This window comes from Athalia rosae, chromosome 5, assembly GCF_917208135.1.
Source record: "Athalia rosae chromosome 5, iyAthRosa1.1, whole genome shotgun sequence".
Lineage (NCBI taxonomy): Eukaryota > Metazoa > Arthropoda > Insecta > Hymenoptera > Athaliidae > Athalia > Athalia rosae.
The window spans coordinates 10437155-10453693 of record NC_064030.1 but is presented as its reverse complement, the minus strand read 5'-3'; the positions used below and the strand labels follow the sequence as shown (position 1 = coordinate 10453693).

Here is a 16539-nt window from a genome sequence, read left to right as displayed (position 1 = left end):
AACGATTGCACATAGATCAAACTGGGTTTGGTCGAGATTTACGGTTGTGCGGGGCCAACATCAGGAAATTCCCTAGGCGACATTGGTTTCATCATTATCAACAAATGATTAACTAAAAAACGACGAAATTAGCGCTTGAACCATATACAAACGAACTGCAATCGATAGGGATAAGAAAAAATCATTAAAATCTAGTCCGGTCACATGGGGGGAACGATGTAGCATTGAGTAACTGTACTTTAATGGATGTAGTTATACTATATTCTTTGTACTGTGGTGGTAATAAATAGAGAATTGTCAGCTGTAATTCGGCCTCTATTCTGCGCTCTTCTATTCCGGGACGTAGAGCCCTCTAGTAGCGTCACAATTTACGATTTAACTGCTTGACACCAATGACGGATGATAAAACTAAAAATTAGAGACAAATCTGAAAATCAGTTTTTTTGTTCGATGTGTGAATTGATTATTAATTGAATCAGGTGTACGTGACTTTTCGTTTGTACAAAGGTGTCATTCGATCTAGTGAAATCCAATATAATCTGGAAGAGACACCGTAAAAAACGATCAATTTGTGTTTCAAAACTTGATTGTATTGTGAAAATGGTGCGGTGGCTTTAACCTATAGACTCCATGATAAAACTACGAGGTGCCGCCGAAATCTGAGACAAAATGCCTTCTTCTCAGACTTGGATATGTATATTATTCATGATCATTCTATCGGCAGTTGGGGTCGGTACACAAGTCTGCCTTAACATTTTTTCTTGATGTTGCTTTTCGATTTGTTAAATGAAACACCAGTTGATTTTTCAGAGTGAACTGGATTATGATGGATGGCTTCGACTTAGATTATGGCATGCTATGAACAAAGATCCAATGCCAAATTTCATTGAAAGAGGTAACATAACCGTAACCAGCGTTCGTAGCAGTGCTTCTGCTGTAGCGCAAATGGGTCTTCAGCCAAATGACATTAAGGCCCTACAGAAATTAGCAAAGGATGATAAAGAATACCGGTTGAAAGCTTCAGTACGAGGTTCATCAGGTCTAGAAACAACATTTCTGACCTCAGTTCCAGCGGTAATATCGTTGAAAAAAATTTGAGTCCTGTTTATCTTGTTACGTGATTCTGCATAAATTTGTTTTGGAAATATGTGGCAAGATATTCATAATAGTACAGATTATCAGTGGTATTTAGATTCAGCAAGACATTCCACAGTTTTAACACGGAGTGTTATTTTCTCAATGTAGAATATGACCATAAGTTTTGACGTCACAACAATTACATCATCTGTGTATGAAAAAGCAACTTAGAAACTAATGACAAAGAAAATTTTCTTTTTCAAATAATCATTAATTAGTTATGGTTGATTTTTTAATTCCAGTGTCTCCTATTAGGCGCTGAACTTGAAGACTTTTTAACTATCTGGCTCGATGGAGCGGCAGAACCAGTGGCTGTGAGCCTGTCTTCATATGGTCCTTGCTCTCGGGAAGCTCCACCCACCCACATGTGGACTACAGGGATTCAAGTGAGGTATCCAGAGGCTGGACCAGTCCCAGATACAGCAACGTTTATTCAGAAACTAGAGCGAGAAAAGGAAGCCAGGGAGAGAGGAGACACAAAAGACAATCGTTCTTTTTTGGCGAAATACGTAAGCACAATACATCAAGGCTTTTTCAAAACAGAACCCGCTAACCTTACACTTTTATTTCGCCAATTTCAACTTAGAAGATCTAAAAATTTATGTCCAATATTGAAACTGGACCTGAAAATGAATCGCCGTGTTTACCAGTTAAACAGTAACTCACGATAATATGAAACAGCCTTGAAAATGTTTACGAGACTTCATAAACTATATATTAGCTTACTGGCCCTGACATAAATCGCGTTATAATGCAGCTTATTTATTGGAAGCACCAAGTACACATGAATACGCGGTAAGTTACGTGTTTTTTATTTGAATTTCAGTGGATGTACATAGTACCTGCAGTTATATTCGTCCTACTATCTTCAGCGACAAACCCCGAGGCTGGTGGCGGTGGTGGTGGAGGAGGTGGTGCTCAGAGATAACTAGCGCCTCTCACATCCGATTGTACAAGATATTGAATATATATAGCTATTTATTCCTTCTACGTATCATCGTGTTATTATGTTTACGATTTTCGTCTCAAATTTGCCTGCACGTCACGACGCCCAGGTCGAAGTACATGCCGATTCAATAAACGAATAATTAATACAACATCCATAAAAATGAATCATTCATTCTTACATTCCCTGATAATCCTCCACAATTATTTCTCAGCTCATTTCAACAAAGGAATTATATTAGGGTACGCGTTTTTCGTGAAAGATTCCTCTACCAATAAGATGCAATTAATTCTCTTCTCAGCGGTAATGAAAAATATGTATAAAACATTTAATCATAGAGCAGTAGACACGACAACTAATCTTGCTGTCTACGCGTAAAACTTGTTTATCAAGTAATTCTATTTGTCTTGATAGCAAGGGGTATCATGACACTCAAGCGTATCAAATTGCCATTTTTCATATTTGAGCAATCATGCAGACGAAAACAATTAGTCGATCAAGCTTAATTCAAACAAAATTAATCAGAATATTATAAATTGGGATTTTCATATGTGAAACAACAAAGATATACGTGGGAGGTTGTGCAGGTGTATTTATAATTCAAGTATACTGATCAATAAACAGCCGCGCAGCCTACAGGTGAAGAACCACGTACTGCTTGAGGGGGTGGCGCATGTTGTACAAAACGTATAGTTGTAGTCAGGGCAGTTTTAAAATGGCAGCGTTTTCCCTGCAGCTAGAACGAAAAATAGAAACGGCTCTGGTAACAAGTGGAAAATTTGACGGGTCTCACGCATGTCTCGTGGCAGCCACTTCCGGAGGCAACGTTTTGGTCCACAGTCCGCATCGCCGGGCACCCCCAGATCCCGTTGACGGTTCCGCATCTGGACGGCTTGCCTGGACTGGCGAACTCGCAGAATTAAGAATCGGCAAACAGGTCAGCAGTTTATAAACGACTAGCTGACCCGGCCGTGCACGCGTTGCTGTGGCTCATAATCAGTTTATACTACGTTCAATATATTTATGATAATACATTATAACAATTTTCGAATGGAACTCTAATTTTTCGAAAAATATTTCATAGTCCATGTTATACGCTAATAGAACAGCTTAATTTCTTTTGGTGAAAAATTTTTTAAAATCGGTTCAGTAATTTTTGAGTCTATCCGGAACAAGCAAACAAACAAATCTTCTCTCTCTGTAATGTTAGTATAGAAAATGAACGGGTGATAAAAATACAGCAATTATAATGGATTTGAAGGTGACTGCTTTGTATACCGGACGGTTAGGCGAAGACGAAAGGGATGTTCTTATGGTCGGTACCCCGACTCACCTGCTGGCATACAATGTCGAGGATAATGCAGATGTATTTTATAAAGAGGTGGAGTGGGCCCGTTTTACGCGAACGATTTCAAGGCTCAAATAGTAATGTTTTTTTGACTAACTTGCGTCATAGATGTCCGACGGGGTATACTCTATCGCTGTTGGAAAACTCGGGTGGTTAACGGAACAGAGAGTAGTCGTTATAGGGGGTAACTGTTCCGTAACAGTTTTGAATTCGTCGGGCGTTGAAGTCTTTTGGACGGTAACTGGCGACGTTGTCGTGTCCCTCGCGATCTTTGACTTCGACGGTGATGGTTCGAATGAGGTGAGTTTTGAAAGGATGATAGATATTTCGAAAAGAGATAATAATCCGAATTCTAATATCGGTGTAGCTGGTCTTGGGGACTGCGGATTTCGAAGTTTGTGCTTTAAAGGGTGACTCGATTGCTTGGGAAGTGAAGGAAACAGCACCGGTAACTGATCTGATTCATCTCGCTGGTCGCCAATTCGGATATACCGTAGGAAATGGCACCGTTGGTGTATACGAGATAGGACAGCGTCTTTGGCGCGTCAAGGTTTGCAAAAACACCTAGGACAAAGTTAAATATGGCACTCTGCAAGCTAGAAAAAAAAACTTACCCTTGCATTTCAACTGATCCCCACAGTCGAAATACAGGGTTGTGGCAATTCGAGGCTACGACATCAACGGGGATGGCAACGAGGAATTGATTACGGGATGGAGCAGTGGAAAAGTTGACGCGAGAATTCCTGCTACTGGAGAAGTAGTCTTCCGGGTTCAGATGAACGCTTCTGTAGCTGGAATAGTACGTGCAGATTATCGGTGCACCGGAAGACCCGATTTAGTAGCGATTTCGACGACTGGAGAAGGTATGTAAAATTATCCGGCACTTTCCTCTCGTCGCGTTACATATGAACCAATGATTTTTTACTTGAAGTCCGGGGGTACGGTACGGGTGCCATGCCGGAATCATCAGAGCCAGGGGACAAGGTACGCGAGTTGTTGGCGAAAAAACAGGCGTTGGTATCAGAGTTGAGGCACAGAGCTGCGAATCCCATTCATTTTGGTTCGCGGCTTGCAGTTAGTATTTCCTGTAACAACGGAGCTGCAAACTTGGCTCTAGCTGCAGCTCCAGGGCTATTCGTTCACTGCGCCATCGTATTTGCGGAAGGTGTTTTTGAAGGTGAAACTTTCGTTACTCGTCCTAGTCGCCCCAGCGGTCAAATCGATATTGAACTCAGACCACCAAAAGACGTACCGGTCGATGTTCATGTTAAAGTTTGCGTCGGTCCCATGGGTGCCGATCTTCTTCAGGTATAAAAGAACGATGTGCACCATGTCTCCTCGCGATCCACGTATTTGTTAACAATTTTGTCATTAAAAAAATTATTCCAAGGTTTACGAATTGACCCGTCAGCTGCCTCGCTTTTGCATGTACGAACGAATTCAGCATTTTGAAGAGTACCCAGGCGTTGATATTTCGTCGCAGAATTGTGGAGTGACAGTTGAGGTGGCGGAACGGCCGCAACGTTTGGCGATTTGGTTGAGTCAGAACTTAATACTGCCGGAAGATACAGAGATAGAAGTCCCGGAAAATGGACCAGGAACGGGTTCTCTTAGCGTTTGTCTCCGGGGGTTGAGAGACGGAAAAATTCACTTGTTCGAAGTCTCTGCGACCGGTAAACTTAGTCTTCGTACGGAAGATTCGAATTTCGCAGGAGAAGTGATCCATTCGCTAGCCGCATATTTAGGGCTTTGTGAACTTACTACGGAAGCAAATTTTCCCGCGGAAGAAGAGCGGATGACCGAAGCATTGGAGCGATTGGAAGGTGAAAATTTTTCCGTTTTCAATCCTCTGACCCATGCATAACTTGCTCATTCGTTCGACAGGTCTCCGCGAGACAGAGAGCCGGTTGAGGGCAGGCGAAGCACGGGGTGCCGCGCTTCTACGAAATCTCCTGGTGCGGACAGAAGATGCGAGGATTCTGGGCGACGCGGCGAGCGCTAAAACAAGACTGTCGCAGTTGAGGTCGGTGAACAGTGACTTGATAAGGGAGCACGAAATCGGGGCCAACAGCTACGCCGACTTAGTTCGCACCCTTCGAGAACTAAACGCCGCAATTCAGCGGGTGGCACGTCTTCGTGGTGGGTATAATAAAACGAAACAGATCATCCCTTATATGGTCCAGATGAATCAATGAAAATGAAATTTTATGCAGTTGGAAAGGCGGCAGCAAATGCCGTGGCAAAATGCAGAATGGCCATTCACGACGGTGACCCAAGGGCGTTGGTCCTCGCTGCAAGACTGGGTTGAATCATGACGATGATGATGATTTTTTCGTCCATTATGAGCATTTTTCTTCTCATCATTACCCATCTGATACCATGTTATATAGTACTCACGTATACATTTATATTTTCCGGTGTACATAGATAATATAAATCTGCGTACCGCATTCCAAGAGATAATTGTTACAGACGTCGATTTTTTTCACTTTTTTATCTTGCATCTGCTATTACTCCTTCTGGATGTATAACAACAATTTGAGACTCTACAGCATCGGTTCATCTGCAGATAAACGAGTTCTTTTATCAACTCGTTTATTGGCTGGACAGTATTCCGCATATTCTTCCCAAGTACATCCAGGTCCACCGCAACACTCCTGAGTAATAGATGCCACAGCGGCAGGACTTCTTCTCCTAAGATCTCTCCTGTATCTCAACATCTCTTTGGCTCGCCATCCAGATACCCAAGGTGGCGGTGGTGGCTTCGAAAAATTCACCGACCGGCGACTCACTCCATAAATATCCTTCTCACATGCCCAGTAAAGATGCCGAAGAAGCGTTTCTCTGCACCTAGCGTGCGTTTCACGATGCCAGGCGTTTTCCCAATCTGCTCTAGACCTGAAATTTTTTTTAAAAAAGTGCTCGTATTATTACGATATGCGCAAGATTTAGGGAACAAGCAAATGGATATCATTCATTTTTTGTACCAAAATATTCTCACCTCTCCTTGAAGACGCGTTCAAGATTGACGAGATGATCCGTCGCCCCTATTGCTCCAAGGGCTTCTAAAGCCAAACAACCAAAAGCTAATGTGGATGCTCGCATCTTGCAGGGGCGACGTTGAAGAGTTTGTCGATTGGTGTTGTATCGGTTCTTATACCATCGATACCGGATGCTATATGTATAGATTGGTAGAGTGAGTTGGGTAATTTTACGGGATAAAAGGAAAGGCGGGGATTGCGTTCCTCGCAAATTGGCAACACTCTATACATATAGCATCGCAGCCGGTATCACAAACGATCGGCAAACATCAAGATTCGAATTGCGGTTCCGATTGAGGCGGTAAATCGTTGCTCAGGTCCCGTAGGAGGCCCAGGGGAGGATAGCTTCCCTCAGAGGGTACCATTTCGACACGTTATTGCGTTCTACTGCGGTCACCTATCCTTTTACTTCACTGGTCGGAAAATGTATTACGTATGTGTCCATGTATACACACAATGTATCCCTACACGTCACTCGATATGCATATACAGGTACACGTATGCGCGACTATCAGTTTATATAAACCGTGCGAAAAAGAGGTGATCTTATCAAGTTTTATAACAATCTCTGATCCCCGGGGGCGAGATAGAAAAATAATTACAACAACAGTCTATGATGTGTGTTTGTTAAGCGCCACGTGAACGTTGAACAGGGTAATGTTTGCATAGGTATAATATTACACGTCACGCTACGCTGATAAGTTTCCCACGGTTAATCACCGTCGATGTAGAATATTGTACATCTATTCTATAGCGACGTTGTTGCAAGAATTTCGAGAAATCAAAGAAAAGGAGTTAATTCTCTCTTTCCAACATGCAGAAATTGTATACGAATTATTTTTGTTCACCATACGTATATGATAATCGATTTATATAATTCAAGTCATAGATGTCGAATGCAGTGAATTTTTGAAAATAACTTTCCTAGAATAATTACCTTTTTTACTCAAACTCGTTTATTTAGGGCGGCGCACCTCGGGCGGATATACTCAACCTTCTTCCGGTTTGAGGTACCGGTGGTCTTCTCAAATCATTTATAGATCCATCCGTGGACGCTCTGACTCTGAATGGATTCACCTGAAGAGAACCACCGGCAGCAGCTTCTGCGACGAGCCTCGCAACGTCGGAAAACATGACTGTGACCTGAGTGTAATTTATACCTTTGACGATGGCGTTTGAACCGCGCGCGAGGACGGATTGTTGGAGTTGGTATTTTTACCTGATCGACTGATTCTCTGGTAGATATTTCGTAAAATCCGTGAGCTTTGATATCGTCTGCTCGACGACGTCCTTCCCAAGCTGACACCATTCGCTCACCCGGAGACGCAGCTAAATCAGCTTTATTTCCGATTAAAACCACCACTGGTGGGACCCTCCGCCCCCGTCTCGCGTGAGTCACTAAAAACCTGACTCAGATATCGATGAATAATCGATACGATTGGTAGCTATTCGAAAAATTAAGAAAGCGAATGGGAATCATGACTTACCTGAGTCGCGATGTCTCATCAAAACTAACTCTGTCGGTGACTGAATAAACGATCAGAATTGCATCTGCCCAACGAAGCTTTGGCTCGGTAGGAGCCGGCGGATATCCAGGAGGATCAGCGATTTCCCAATGTCCCGTTGCGGGATCTGTCTCCTTGTATATCCTTTCCGTTGTGCAATCATATTCGCCGATGAATCGGCGAGTAGCAAATCTCACGGCCAAGGCTACGAATAAAACCAACAAAAAAAATATATAAAGAAAATTATAGACACACACGAATTCGATCGAATTCATCTCACCAGTCTTTCCCACCCCGGGCTGCCCGAGGAGAACCACTCGGGTTGCTTTACCGGCGATCTCCCTAATTCCCGAGAGTCCCAAGCTCCAGGTAATCGGGGGTGTCATATTTCTTCTTTTTTTTTTAACCGTTGAGCGATTTTCAATTTGCAAGGTCCTTTGAATGAGTTAAACAAATTGATTGCAATGCTTTGCGCTCTAGTACGTACACCGCGTTTAATCGCGCCTATTATTTCTCGAGAAAATAACCGATAACAGTACGTACCGAAACACCAACCCCGTTATGCGGTACCACACTGCGGTTTACACCTCTTGTCAGGTATAAATAGGCTTTTACGGTACAGGTTGTGTATATTAAAACACCAATGGCGTTCACACGTGCTATGGAATCTATGCATATAGTTATATGTACTATAATATGTGTAGTACACAAACGCGCGAATAGCGAATAGCTAATAGGGAATAACGCCGGTATAGGAATTAATGGCGCCATTAATTATTATTGTCAGGTTGAATGCGCTCTGAGAAGAGGTAAACAAATTCTCATAAACAGAGTATATGGTCCACTAACGGACGTTATCTGTATAAGTTCATCGGCTTTAATTTATGCGTGTTACGGCATCGTTGAGACTAATTCGCAATGAAGGGATATAAACAACTAATACGTGCATACTTTTACACAAAATAGATAGTTCGATTAAGATTCAATAATAGTATACTGGAAAATTTTGCGAATGATTGATTTACGCGTATGCATAGAGTTGATCCACGAGATAAACAATGATTCACAAAATAAATATCATAATTTGAAAGAAAGGAAAAATATTGAATAATTCTTATCACGTCTTCAAAAAATGGTGTCAAAAAATTCTACATATTATTATTCTGGGTCGTTATACACAGATTAATCAACTTGTTTTCAACAATATGTCTTTGAACTTGTTGTTCGCAGAGAAGAATGTTCCAGGTGATCGACGTCAATAATAATAATTACCATAATGATAATAATTCCAATTACAAGTGGCATGTACATAGGTATAAGTATATGTATGTACACGGAGATATATATATATATATATATATACATGCATATTTTTTTCACACAAGTATAATGCGGGCTGGACGCGTGTTGACGTCTAGACGGTGTGAGAATTTTCGTATTTAAAATTCTCGATCGGTGATCACGATTGGGATCGTTATATTTATAACAATATAAATATTTGTATGCGGTACTATTATATGTATTACATGAAGTACATCATGTGGGAGGGGAGGCGTTGGGATTCTCTTTTACTTCCCTTCCTTCTCCTCTGTCCTCTCATAGAGCCCCCCGCGAGGTTATCGCGAGAGACAACCAAGAGGGCGAGAACCAGGACAACAAAACGTAACGGACAGAGTCCGTCAGCTTGTTATCCAACGATGATTGTTTGTCTACAATGTGTATAAGTCATGTATGTAATGGATGATATATTGGGCATACAAAAATAATAATAAATCACATAACAAAAATAAGAAAAATAGGAACAGATTTTTACCTTCGGCAGACTTACGGTGTTGCTGTATCTACTGCATGAAAAAAGATTTACGAGGTTATTAGATTATCTGCCAATAGCTGCAGATGGGGAATGACTTTTCTGAGATCATAGATCAAGTTATTCGTTACTACACATTATAATAATTATGATCTGTAATCAGCTGTAGGCTATTTATACGTATAAAATCTGTTGGCTGGCAGCATAGTTGGCTAGATTCCCGATATTTTTGGGTATAACGTGCATCGCGTAGCACTGTGGCGATTGTTGGTTCCAAGTTGTTTCCAGACCAGGCCGTTATACTACCCAGCGAAAGCTAGATAAGATAACGCGCGTGTATAGTCGCGCGAAGGACAGCCTGCAGATCTGAAAGAAACATAAAAAAATAAATAAATAAATTAAACACTTAAATCATTTAAATGAATGCCGTTTGGTAATTACTTCTGTTTTCGTGTTTACGTGTTTTCGATATTTAGCGGAAAACTTCATCTCGCCTCGACCCGGCGACGCTACGCTCTGAAGCATGTTATATTTATACATTAAACTTCTTCTCAAGTTTGGTTAATACTTTCGAAATTTGTTCGTACTATACGTATGTATACGGTACAAGCGTTACCCCGATGATCACCTCTCATCGGCTGCATAATTATACTCATTGTTAGTATGGGAGAAGCGACACGCGTGTAATATTAATTTATACGAGAATTTTCCTCATCGATCGTTATTGATCATATAGAGAAGATAGTGTTATTGTAGAACCGTTGGTAATCTCATATTTCTTATCGTTCCGCGAAATTTGCATTCGCGACCCGCGCCCTGTGATGAAACAGCAAATGGTGCAGTTGAAAAATGAATAACGTGACAAAAAAATGTTATTCAACGAATTACAAGAAAACTCGGGAGAGGACAGAGTGCAAATCTGCAGGGGTATCGTCTGCATCAGATCGGCGATCTGGCAACTTTCAGATAAATCGAAGAGAAGAGGAAATGGAATAACGAGAAGGCCGAGAGGCTGGTGGTGGTACCTCTGTAACAGCAACCAGCAGCAACATGTACGCGCGGACGCGGGCGTGGGGCGCGTTGCCCCCGACAAAACAACGACCCGCCACAAGTATAAAAGCGTACATAAAGTCTGTACAACAGTGGTGTTGTAGATTCACTTACGTATACGCGTGCAACGTCTATATTTAGAACATGAGATGTCGGATACTAGACGCAGGGGTCAACAGCAGCGGCGCCTTCTTCTTTTTATTTTTTTCGCCCTCGCTTAATGCGTTTGCCTTTGACTTCGATTGCTGTAATATTAGTTTTCTTTTTTCCTTCTCGATTCACCCTGCAGCACTACCGTTTCGATATCTCATCCTCAAAACCCTGCAACATTATAACGTACCGTCTGAACGTACGCGTACTGTATACGTGCACGGTATACGTACAGTCAAAGAGTAGGGAAACTTTTGCGGGTAGCGCGGAGCGTGAAATTCGAAACGTGAAATGTGAAGGCCGAAGGTAATGAGGCACGGGATGAGGTGAGGGAAGTAAAAAAACAATCGTTCGAAGACCCGATTATAATGCACTCGATATGACGAACAGGTGAGCGACCCTCCAGTCAGTCGGTCGACGGAAATCCGATAGCTGCAGTAGCCGGGGGGAAAGACGGACAACGGAATCGCTTCGGCCTTCGGCTCCGCGCGTTCATCACCCCACGATCCGGGGATATGCGTGTAACCCCGTTGGTGTATAAATTCTTATTCGCGACTCTTTTCTTCCACTTCTTCTCCCTTCTTCGTTTCTTCCTGATGCAGATCTTGTCTATAACTAACGACCGAAGCTCGTGATTTCCGAGGACCATATATTTTTACTATAAACAGTGGCTGCCTTCGATGAACCCGAGTGATCGGGTTAGCCGGGGATGGCGACGACCTTATAGTGTTGCCTGTAGCTTTTCGATGCAAGTAGGGTGAGGGAACCCCGTGCCGGTGGGGCGTAGGGGGATCAAGTTTCTTATCGCTACTCGGCGACGACTCGGCGACTCAATGGCGGGTAATGGTTGGTAGCGTCGGTGATGGCATCGATGAGAAGAAAAAAACAAAAAACAAAAAAAAAACAAAAAAAAACAAAAAACCAAAAACAAAAACAAAAACAAAACAAAACACAAAAAACTAATACGTACGGTTGATCGTATGCGGTACACTTTTTTCCCGAATAGTCATCGACCATCCTGAAGAACAGCTGATTACGATCGTCGACCCGACCTGCGTACCTGCCAGTGGCAGCGGAAGCCGCGGTACCATCAACGTTATATACTTATACACCCCTTGTCATCGTTCGTTCGAAACTTAGTAGAATTTTCTGATTGTTCAAAAAGAAAAAAAGAAGGAGAACAACTGATGCAGGAACTAACTTATATTACTGCCGTTGTTAAGGACGCGTTGAAAGTGTGTAAGGTGGTGTCCGGTTACCGAATAATTCAAAGTTAATACAGTCTCTTTCGCCAGAGTCATTCAGGGGCCCGGTAATAAGAAACCGAAAAATGTAAGGGAGGGAGAAATGAACCGAGGAACGGACGTTTGTTGGGAACAATAATAAATACTACAATACACAGTTCGCCCAGCAATCGGTTGGCCACTCTCTAATAGTCGTTGACATCGCGTAACGGGAGAAGTATACATACACGCAATCAACATGTGTATCATCGTTAACTAACTATCGATTCGTTTCCCGGTGACCCTCACGGCAACTCCCGGTTACCGACCCAACCATCACGCGTATAGGTGATGGAGAACAATAACAAAGATATATATACCTAACGAGCAGACTTTGAATCGTTGCGGTTGTCATACATGTACGTAATTAAAATTAAAATGCGCGTGATCGGGGCGTACAGGAAGCTGCGTTATATCGGAGAGCTTTTAGTCGCGCGTATAAAGTAGACCACCGTCGCATCTTAAACCCGGTAGTGTAATAAACTGCAAGCTACAGTTACTGTTCCCGTTGTTGTTGCCTCTGGTGCTAACAATTCTACTACTTTGGCACCGACATAACGCTGACACTGTACCCGCCAATCGCATAATCGCGATCCATTTAACGCCAATGCGTTATTACGCGGCTCCCACACGCGTAGCAAGATTTTCCCCACCACAGAAGAACGTTAACTTGACCGAAGAGCGCGCGGTTAAGCAAAGCGCAGAGGAAGAACCGAGAGGGTCTTCGAGGCGACTTGGAGTCGCGGTGATCCCGGTGCTGGAGGCGGTTAAGAAGTTGGAGTGTCGCGGGTGACGATAATATTTGTCCCAAAAACAATTACACACCTCGCCACAGTGACGAACGCGAAAAATATTACCTGTAAAAAGGAAAATAGAAAGAAAAAAACAACTTTGAGTAACGGATCGTTATAATATACGATACATAGATTGAAATTCTTGTGCGTGTTCCTTCGTGTACTCGTTATTGTTTTCGAGAACCCTCCTTCGCCGCAGGGGGTGTTGGCCAGGAACGTATACCGAGGACTAAATCATCCCCTCCATTGACTGCTAGTCGAGCTATAAAAAGCCTTTGACGTTTATGATATCCCTGAGGACGACGATGACACCCACAGAAAGAAGAAGCCACACGGCTTGCACGGCTCTAGTGGCGACTGTTGTAATTCTTCAGGTGATACTCATGCAGAGTAAGTGGGTCGAAGCCATGCCCTACCATCAAAGGACATTGAGACTCTGCTCTCGGAGTCTCAGCGACGCGTTGTTCCTCGTTTGTAAAGATCGAGGATTCAACGAACCCTTTTCATATTCCGGTGAAGTGAACGACGAGGAAGAAAGACGACCTGCTTCGACGACAGGACCTAGAAGAGGACTTGTTCAGGAATGCTGTCATCGGTCGTGTAGCATTGAACATCTTGAGAGGTACTGCAAACCATTGCCGCAACCTACTCAAAGGGACGATACTGCAACGCGAGGAAACGCAATTGGGTAGGTGTTCTTCTCCTGTCAACACTCGTATAAATCATTTGGTGAATATGATACATAACGGGAGTGAATTATAATATGACTTTTGCGAATGAAAACCATTTTGCATACGTCATTGCACGTTATAGGATACAAATTCATTGTATGCGGGATGCGGGCTTGGTTACGATAATGTTTCAGATCAAAGTCAGCTGCAATTGACAAAGTTAACGATAAGGCTTTTAAAATAGTCAGTTTACCTTATTCTACGGTCAGGGAATCGCAGGTCACGAGTAACTCGAATATCACCGCTGTTGAATTTGAACACCAAACCGTCCGGGCGCCAAGAACTAAAAGGCGGAAAAAAGGTCGCCGACGGAAATACGCGACGGTCTGTCAATGCCGAAGACCTAAACGGCGGCAAAAACGACGTCGGAAGAGCTGGCGGAAGGTGCTTTAACAAACTATTCCAGAACCGCACTAACAACACCCGCAACGAAAATATTTCCGTGTCATGTTTTTCACCCAAAGTATAGCACATGATAGCACTGTATAGCACCTGATGGTCACGAACATCTGCAACAGCATGAATTTCAATTTTAGTCCGACCAAAAAGAATAGATCATCATTCTTAGCACCAATTTTTTACAGAAATGAAAGCACCCGATTTTTCAAATGCATTTTATAACAATTTCGCACATCTAATAATTCTCGAATAATTACGTATATAAAGGTATTTGTTGATGAATCGATTCATTGACATTCATACGTTTGTTTCAGGTATCAAGAGAAACGGTGATTCCAAAAGTGCCAGCCTTTCAAGTCGGCACAACGTCCCCCGAACCGATCGGCTCGATCGTCATTTTCCCGTTGAAATCCGAGCTTAGCCTCGAGCATGTTGATGGCGCAATGCAGGGCCACGAAAAGGACCTTCGCCGACCTTCGCGATGACCTTGTACGTGTACAGAGGACGTAGCGTACAAAAGTATGCGGTGGCAGAAACGTAAAGCGCGAAGTAGCCCGCTGGTTATTCAGACGGTCCGGATTTGAGAAATGGTGCAGTTCATAAAGGAAGAAATATCATACAAGTGTGTCCGAATACCGCACATTATACTATGCATATGATGCAGCGAACGGCGCGTGTAGCCATAAAATAAGTTCAATATATTCTAAAAGACATCGCGCGCGACATAATGTGCAACTGCGGTACAACTGCAGCCTCCCATTTAATTCTAATCAACTGATGATCTCATTAAATTATTTTACCTAGGTTAATTAATTATAACGTAATTATAACAGTTATACAATTCATTGTATACCGTATACCGTATAATTCTAATAACTTTAATAGAGTAATTTCAATTTACCAATATTATTTCCATATGATGTATCTATAAACAACTAGTACCTATATTATTATATACAATTTAGAGACGTATTCTTAAGAAACAATTCATAGACAATTGGTACATCAGGAGCCTGACTATGCACGCATCATTATTATAATGTACGCAAAACGTGTACCTACCTTTTATACATTAATATAATATACCTGAATTGTACAAGTACTATTATTAAGTCGGACCCCCAAACGCTGATAAAAATTTTTGATAACACAAACTTTTGCCAATAATAAATCTCTGTGTTCATACGTAATTATTCGCTTTTCATATACTTGGATACCCCGCGAAAGAAATTGACTTCATATTTGAGATTATTAATTTTTTCAAGGATAAGGAATTCAGCCAGTTTCGATGGATGGATAAACCATATGTATACATATAGGAACATACAAAGGCGAGTCTTCTAGTTCAAGGACACGCAATGACGTTCGCAGCATCGTTACATTCATCGTGGCGATTTTCGCCGCAACATTTCGCCGCAAATGCGTTTATCATACGCATTGTCTGATTCTTGTTCTTGGCAGCCCTCGAGAGACGTTGACTCAGTGTCATAAACAAATCTTCCTCCTCATTTTGGGTCAATGTTAAGCCTAGGTCGGCTCCCGAATTCTGCAATCACAACGGACAATTGATTCAAGGTGACTGATCTTTTGTTAGTTATGTGATAAACTACTACTGACTACTGACCAGACTAGCAAAGCCGAAACGTGGATCACCGATTTCTAAATCCCTCGAACGTTGTACCTCACTCTCCGGCTCTGCACCGATGGAAATGTCGCGTTTCTTTCTTATACCTGCAGGATCGGAACAGAACTTCAAAGCCATATCTCGCACCTTCATTTTACAGTTATAAATATCAACGGCTGTTACATTCGGGTGATCGAAACCGACGAGTAGGATTATAACACCAATCGCGAAAACCCGAGCAACCGATCGCGGTAAACTAACACCGTTAATAAGCATAGCGATCGCGTTTCTTCAACTGTGCTTAGTTTAAAACTGAACAATTCCATCAACGTTCACCTGCATTTATCCTCAACACCTTATCGAGGACGTGAGGATATCAAGAGATATATAACTGCCGCGGTTTTTCGCAGTGACGATTCATTCGACTTCGAGATTAAAACACGTGCGGAGGTTTCACGGATTCATATAGAAAAACCTTGGCGCTTTCTTCGTTCGCATTTTTAACAAATCTATACTGCAGTTGGCCTATTTCGGAGTCATTCTATTCCAAGTGTTTCATCATTTCAATATTACCATTCATTGCATAGCACAGCTCATAAAATTATTGTAAAATTGGATCGTCATATAGAACCGATGCTACTACGAAGTTTGATGTAGATTACATCTGGAGTTATTCACTTGAGTCTACGGACATAAGATTTGAAAAAACTTTCATTTATTG

At 42.2% G+C, this 16539-nt stretch overlaps 6 protein-coding genes across 14 annotated transcripts; 3 read left to right on the top strand and 3 right to left on the bottom strand.

Annotated features, from left to right (window-relative positions):
* The first annotated feature begins 254 nt into the window (after nucleotides 1-254).
* LOC105685855 (ER membrane protein complex subunit 10) lies at nucleotides 255-2236 on the top strand. Its single transcript, XM_012400295.3, has 4 exons — nucleotides 255-729; nucleotides 811-1074; nucleotides 1380-1646; nucleotides 1964-2236. Exons 1-4 carry the CDS (start codon nucleotides 670-672, stop codon nucleotides 2063-2065), a joined length of 693 nt encoding a protein of 230 aa, XP_012255718.2. The 5' UTR covers nucleotides 255-669; the 3' UTR covers nucleotides 2066-2236.
* Nucleotides 2237-2585: 349 nt separating this feature from the next.
* Nucleotides 2586-12732, bottom strand: LOC105685844 (ras-related and estrogen-regulated growth inhibitor). 5 transcript variants are annotated; one of them, XM_012400283.3, is made up of 9 exons: nucleotides 11958-12723; nucleotides 10952-11158; nucleotides 10229-10303; nucleotides 9791-10153; nucleotides 8258-9686; nucleotides 7960-8182; nucleotides 7692-7878; nucleotides 7410-7615; nucleotides 2586-2819 (listed from the first exon to the last, which is right to left on the bottom strand). In XM_012400283.3, exons 5-8 carry the CDS (start codon nucleotides 8361-8363, stop codon nucleotides 7433-7435), a joined length of 699 nt encoding a protein of 232 aa, XP_012255706.2. In that variant the 5' UTR covers nucleotides 8364-9686; nucleotides 9791-10153; nucleotides 10229-10303; nucleotides 10952-11158; nucleotides 11958-12723; the 3' UTR covers nucleotides 2586-2819; nucleotides 7410-7432. The 5 variants fall into 5 exon arrangements, with proteins under 5 accessions (XP_012255706.2, XP_048510984.1, XP_048510986.1 ...); XM_048655027.1 differs by lacking the exon at nucleotides 2586-2819 and having other exon boundaries at nucleotides 7428-7615; nucleotides 8258-8412; nucleotides 8521-9686; XM_048655029.1 differs by lacking the exon at nucleotides 2586-2819 and having other exon boundaries at nucleotides 7428-7615; nucleotides 12591-12732.
* LOC105685834 (Bardet-Biedl syndrome 2 protein-like) lies at nucleotides 2739-5884 on the top strand. Of its 2 annotated transcripts, XM_012400272.4 has the most exons (9): nucleotides 2739-3020; nucleotides 3345-3464; nucleotides 3540-3731; nucleotides 3799-3981; nucleotides 4072-4294; nucleotides 4363-4739; nucleotides 4822-5254; nucleotides 5316-5570; nucleotides 5645-5884. In XM_012400272.4, exons 1-9 carry the CDS (start codon nucleotides 2757-2759, stop codon nucleotides 5737-5739), a joined length of 2142 nt encoding a protein of 713 aa, XP_012255695.2. In that variant the 5' UTR covers nucleotides 2739-2756; the 3' UTR covers nucleotides 5740-5884. The 2 variants fall into 2 exon arrangements, with proteins under 2 accessions (XP_012255695.2, XP_048510974.1); XM_048655017.1 differs by lacking the exon at nucleotides 3345-3464.
* On the bottom strand, nucleotides 5817-7373 carry LOC105685863 (probable insulin-like peptide 7). Its single transcript, XM_012400307.4, has 2 exons — nucleotides 6433-7373; nucleotides 5817-6329 (listed from the first exon to the last, which is right to left on the bottom strand). The coding sequence occupies exons 1-2, from the start codon at nucleotides 6534-6536 to the stop codon at nucleotides 5978-5980; spliced, it is 456 nt and encodes a 151-aa protein (XP_012255730.1). The 5' UTR covers nucleotides 6537-7373; the 3' UTR covers nucleotides 5817-5977.
* Nucleotides 12733-12741: 9 nt separating the features above from the next.
* LOC105686017 (insulin-like growth factor I) lies at nucleotides 12742-15384 on the top strand. Its single transcript, XM_012400548.3, has 2 exons — nucleotides 12742-13752; nucleotides 14509-15384. Exons 1-2 carry the CDS (start codon nucleotides 13349-13351, stop codon nucleotides 14525-14527), a joined length of 423 nt encoding a protein of 140 aa, XP_012255971.2. The 5' UTR covers nucleotides 12742-13348; the 3' UTR covers nucleotides 14528-15384.
* On the bottom strand, nucleotides 14165-16413 carry LOC105686008. Of its 4 annotated transcripts, XR_007278345.1 has the most exons (4): nucleotides 16002-16320; nucleotides 15819-15925; nucleotides 14498-15740; nucleotides 14165-14304 (listed from the first exon to the last, which is right to left on the bottom strand). XR_007278345.1 is itself a non-coding variant. In XM_048655032.1 (3 exons), exons 1-2 carry the CDS (start codon nucleotides 16092-16094, stop codon nucleotides 15540-15542), a joined length of 477 nt encoding a protein of 158 aa, XP_048510989.1. In that variant the 5' UTR covers nucleotides 16095-16260; the 3' UTR covers nucleotides 14168-14304; nucleotides 15522-15539. The 4 variants fall into 4 exon arrangements, 3 of the variants coding, with proteins under 3 accessions (XP_048510989.1, XP_048510990.1, XP_012255959.2); XM_048655032.1 differs by having other exon boundaries at nucleotides 14168-14304; nucleotides 15522-15740; nucleotides 15819-16260; XM_048655033.1 differs by lacking the exons at nucleotides 14165-14304; nucleotides 16002-16320 and adding an exon at nucleotides 16392-16413 and having other exon boundaries at nucleotides 15085-15740.
* Between the last annotated feature and the right edge of the window lie 126 nt (nucleotides 16414-16539).

Excerpts from the sequence above, each read along its gene's own strand:
- LOC105685855 (XM_012400295.3), top strand. The coding sequence starts at position 670 with ATGCCTTCTTCTCAGACTTGGATATGTATATTATTCATGATCATTCTA. Across the intron at positions 730-810 it reads TCATTCTATCGGCAGTTGGG|AGTGAACTGGATTATGATGG; the intron begins GTCGGTACACAA and ends TTGATTTTTCAG. Across the intron at positions 1,647-1,963 it reads GTTCTTTTTTGGCGAAATAC|TGGATGTACATAGTACCTGC; the intron begins GTAAGCACAATA and ends TTTGAATTTCAG.
- LOC105685834 (XM_012400272.4), top strand. The coding sequence starts at position 2,757 with ATGTTGTACAAAACGTATAGTTGTAGTCAGGGCAGTTTTAAAATGGCA. Across the intron at positions 3,982-4,071 it reads AGCGTCTTTGGCGCGTCAAG|TCGAAATACAGGGTTGTGGC; the intron begins GTTTGCAAAAAC and ends TGATCCCCACAG. Across the intron at positions 4,295-4,362 it reads GATTTCGACGACTGGAGAAG|TCCGGGGGTACGGTACGGGT; the intron begins GTATGTAAAATT and ends TTTTACTTGAAG.
- LOC105685863 (XM_012400307.4), bottom strand. The coding sequence starts at position 6,536 with ATGCGAGCATCCACATTAGCTTTTGGTTGTTTGGCTTTAGAAGCCCTT. Across the intron at positions 6,330-6,432 it reads GAACGCGTCTTCAAGGAGAG|GTCTAGAGCAGATTGGGAAA; the intron begins GTGAGAATATTT and ends AAAAAATTTCAG.
- LOC105685844 (XM_048655029.1), bottom strand. The coding sequence starts at position 8,363 with ATGACACCCCCGATTACCTGGAGCTTGGGACTCTCGGGAATTAGGGAG. Across the intron at positions 8,183-8,257 it reads GCCCGGGGTGGGAAAGACTG|CCTTGGCCGTGAGATTTGCT; the intron begins GTGAGATGAATT and ends TTTTATTCGTAG. Across the intron at positions 7,879-7,959 it reads GATGAGACATCGCGACTCAG|GTTTTTAGTGACTCACGCGA; the intron begins GTAAGTCATGAT and ends TATCTGAGTCAG.
- LOC105686017 (XM_012400548.3), top strand. The coding sequence starts at position 13,349 with ATGATATCCCTGAGGACGACGATGACACCCACAGAAAGAAGAAGCCAC.
- LOC105686008 (XM_048655032.1), bottom strand. The coding sequence starts at position 16,094 with ATGCTTATTAACGGTGTTAGTTTACCGCGATCGGTTGCTCGGGTTTTC. Across the intron at positions 15,741-15,818 it reads GTTTCGGCTTTGCTAGTCTG|AATTCGGGAGCCGACCTAGG; the intron begins GTCAGTAGTCAG and ends TTGTGATTGCAG.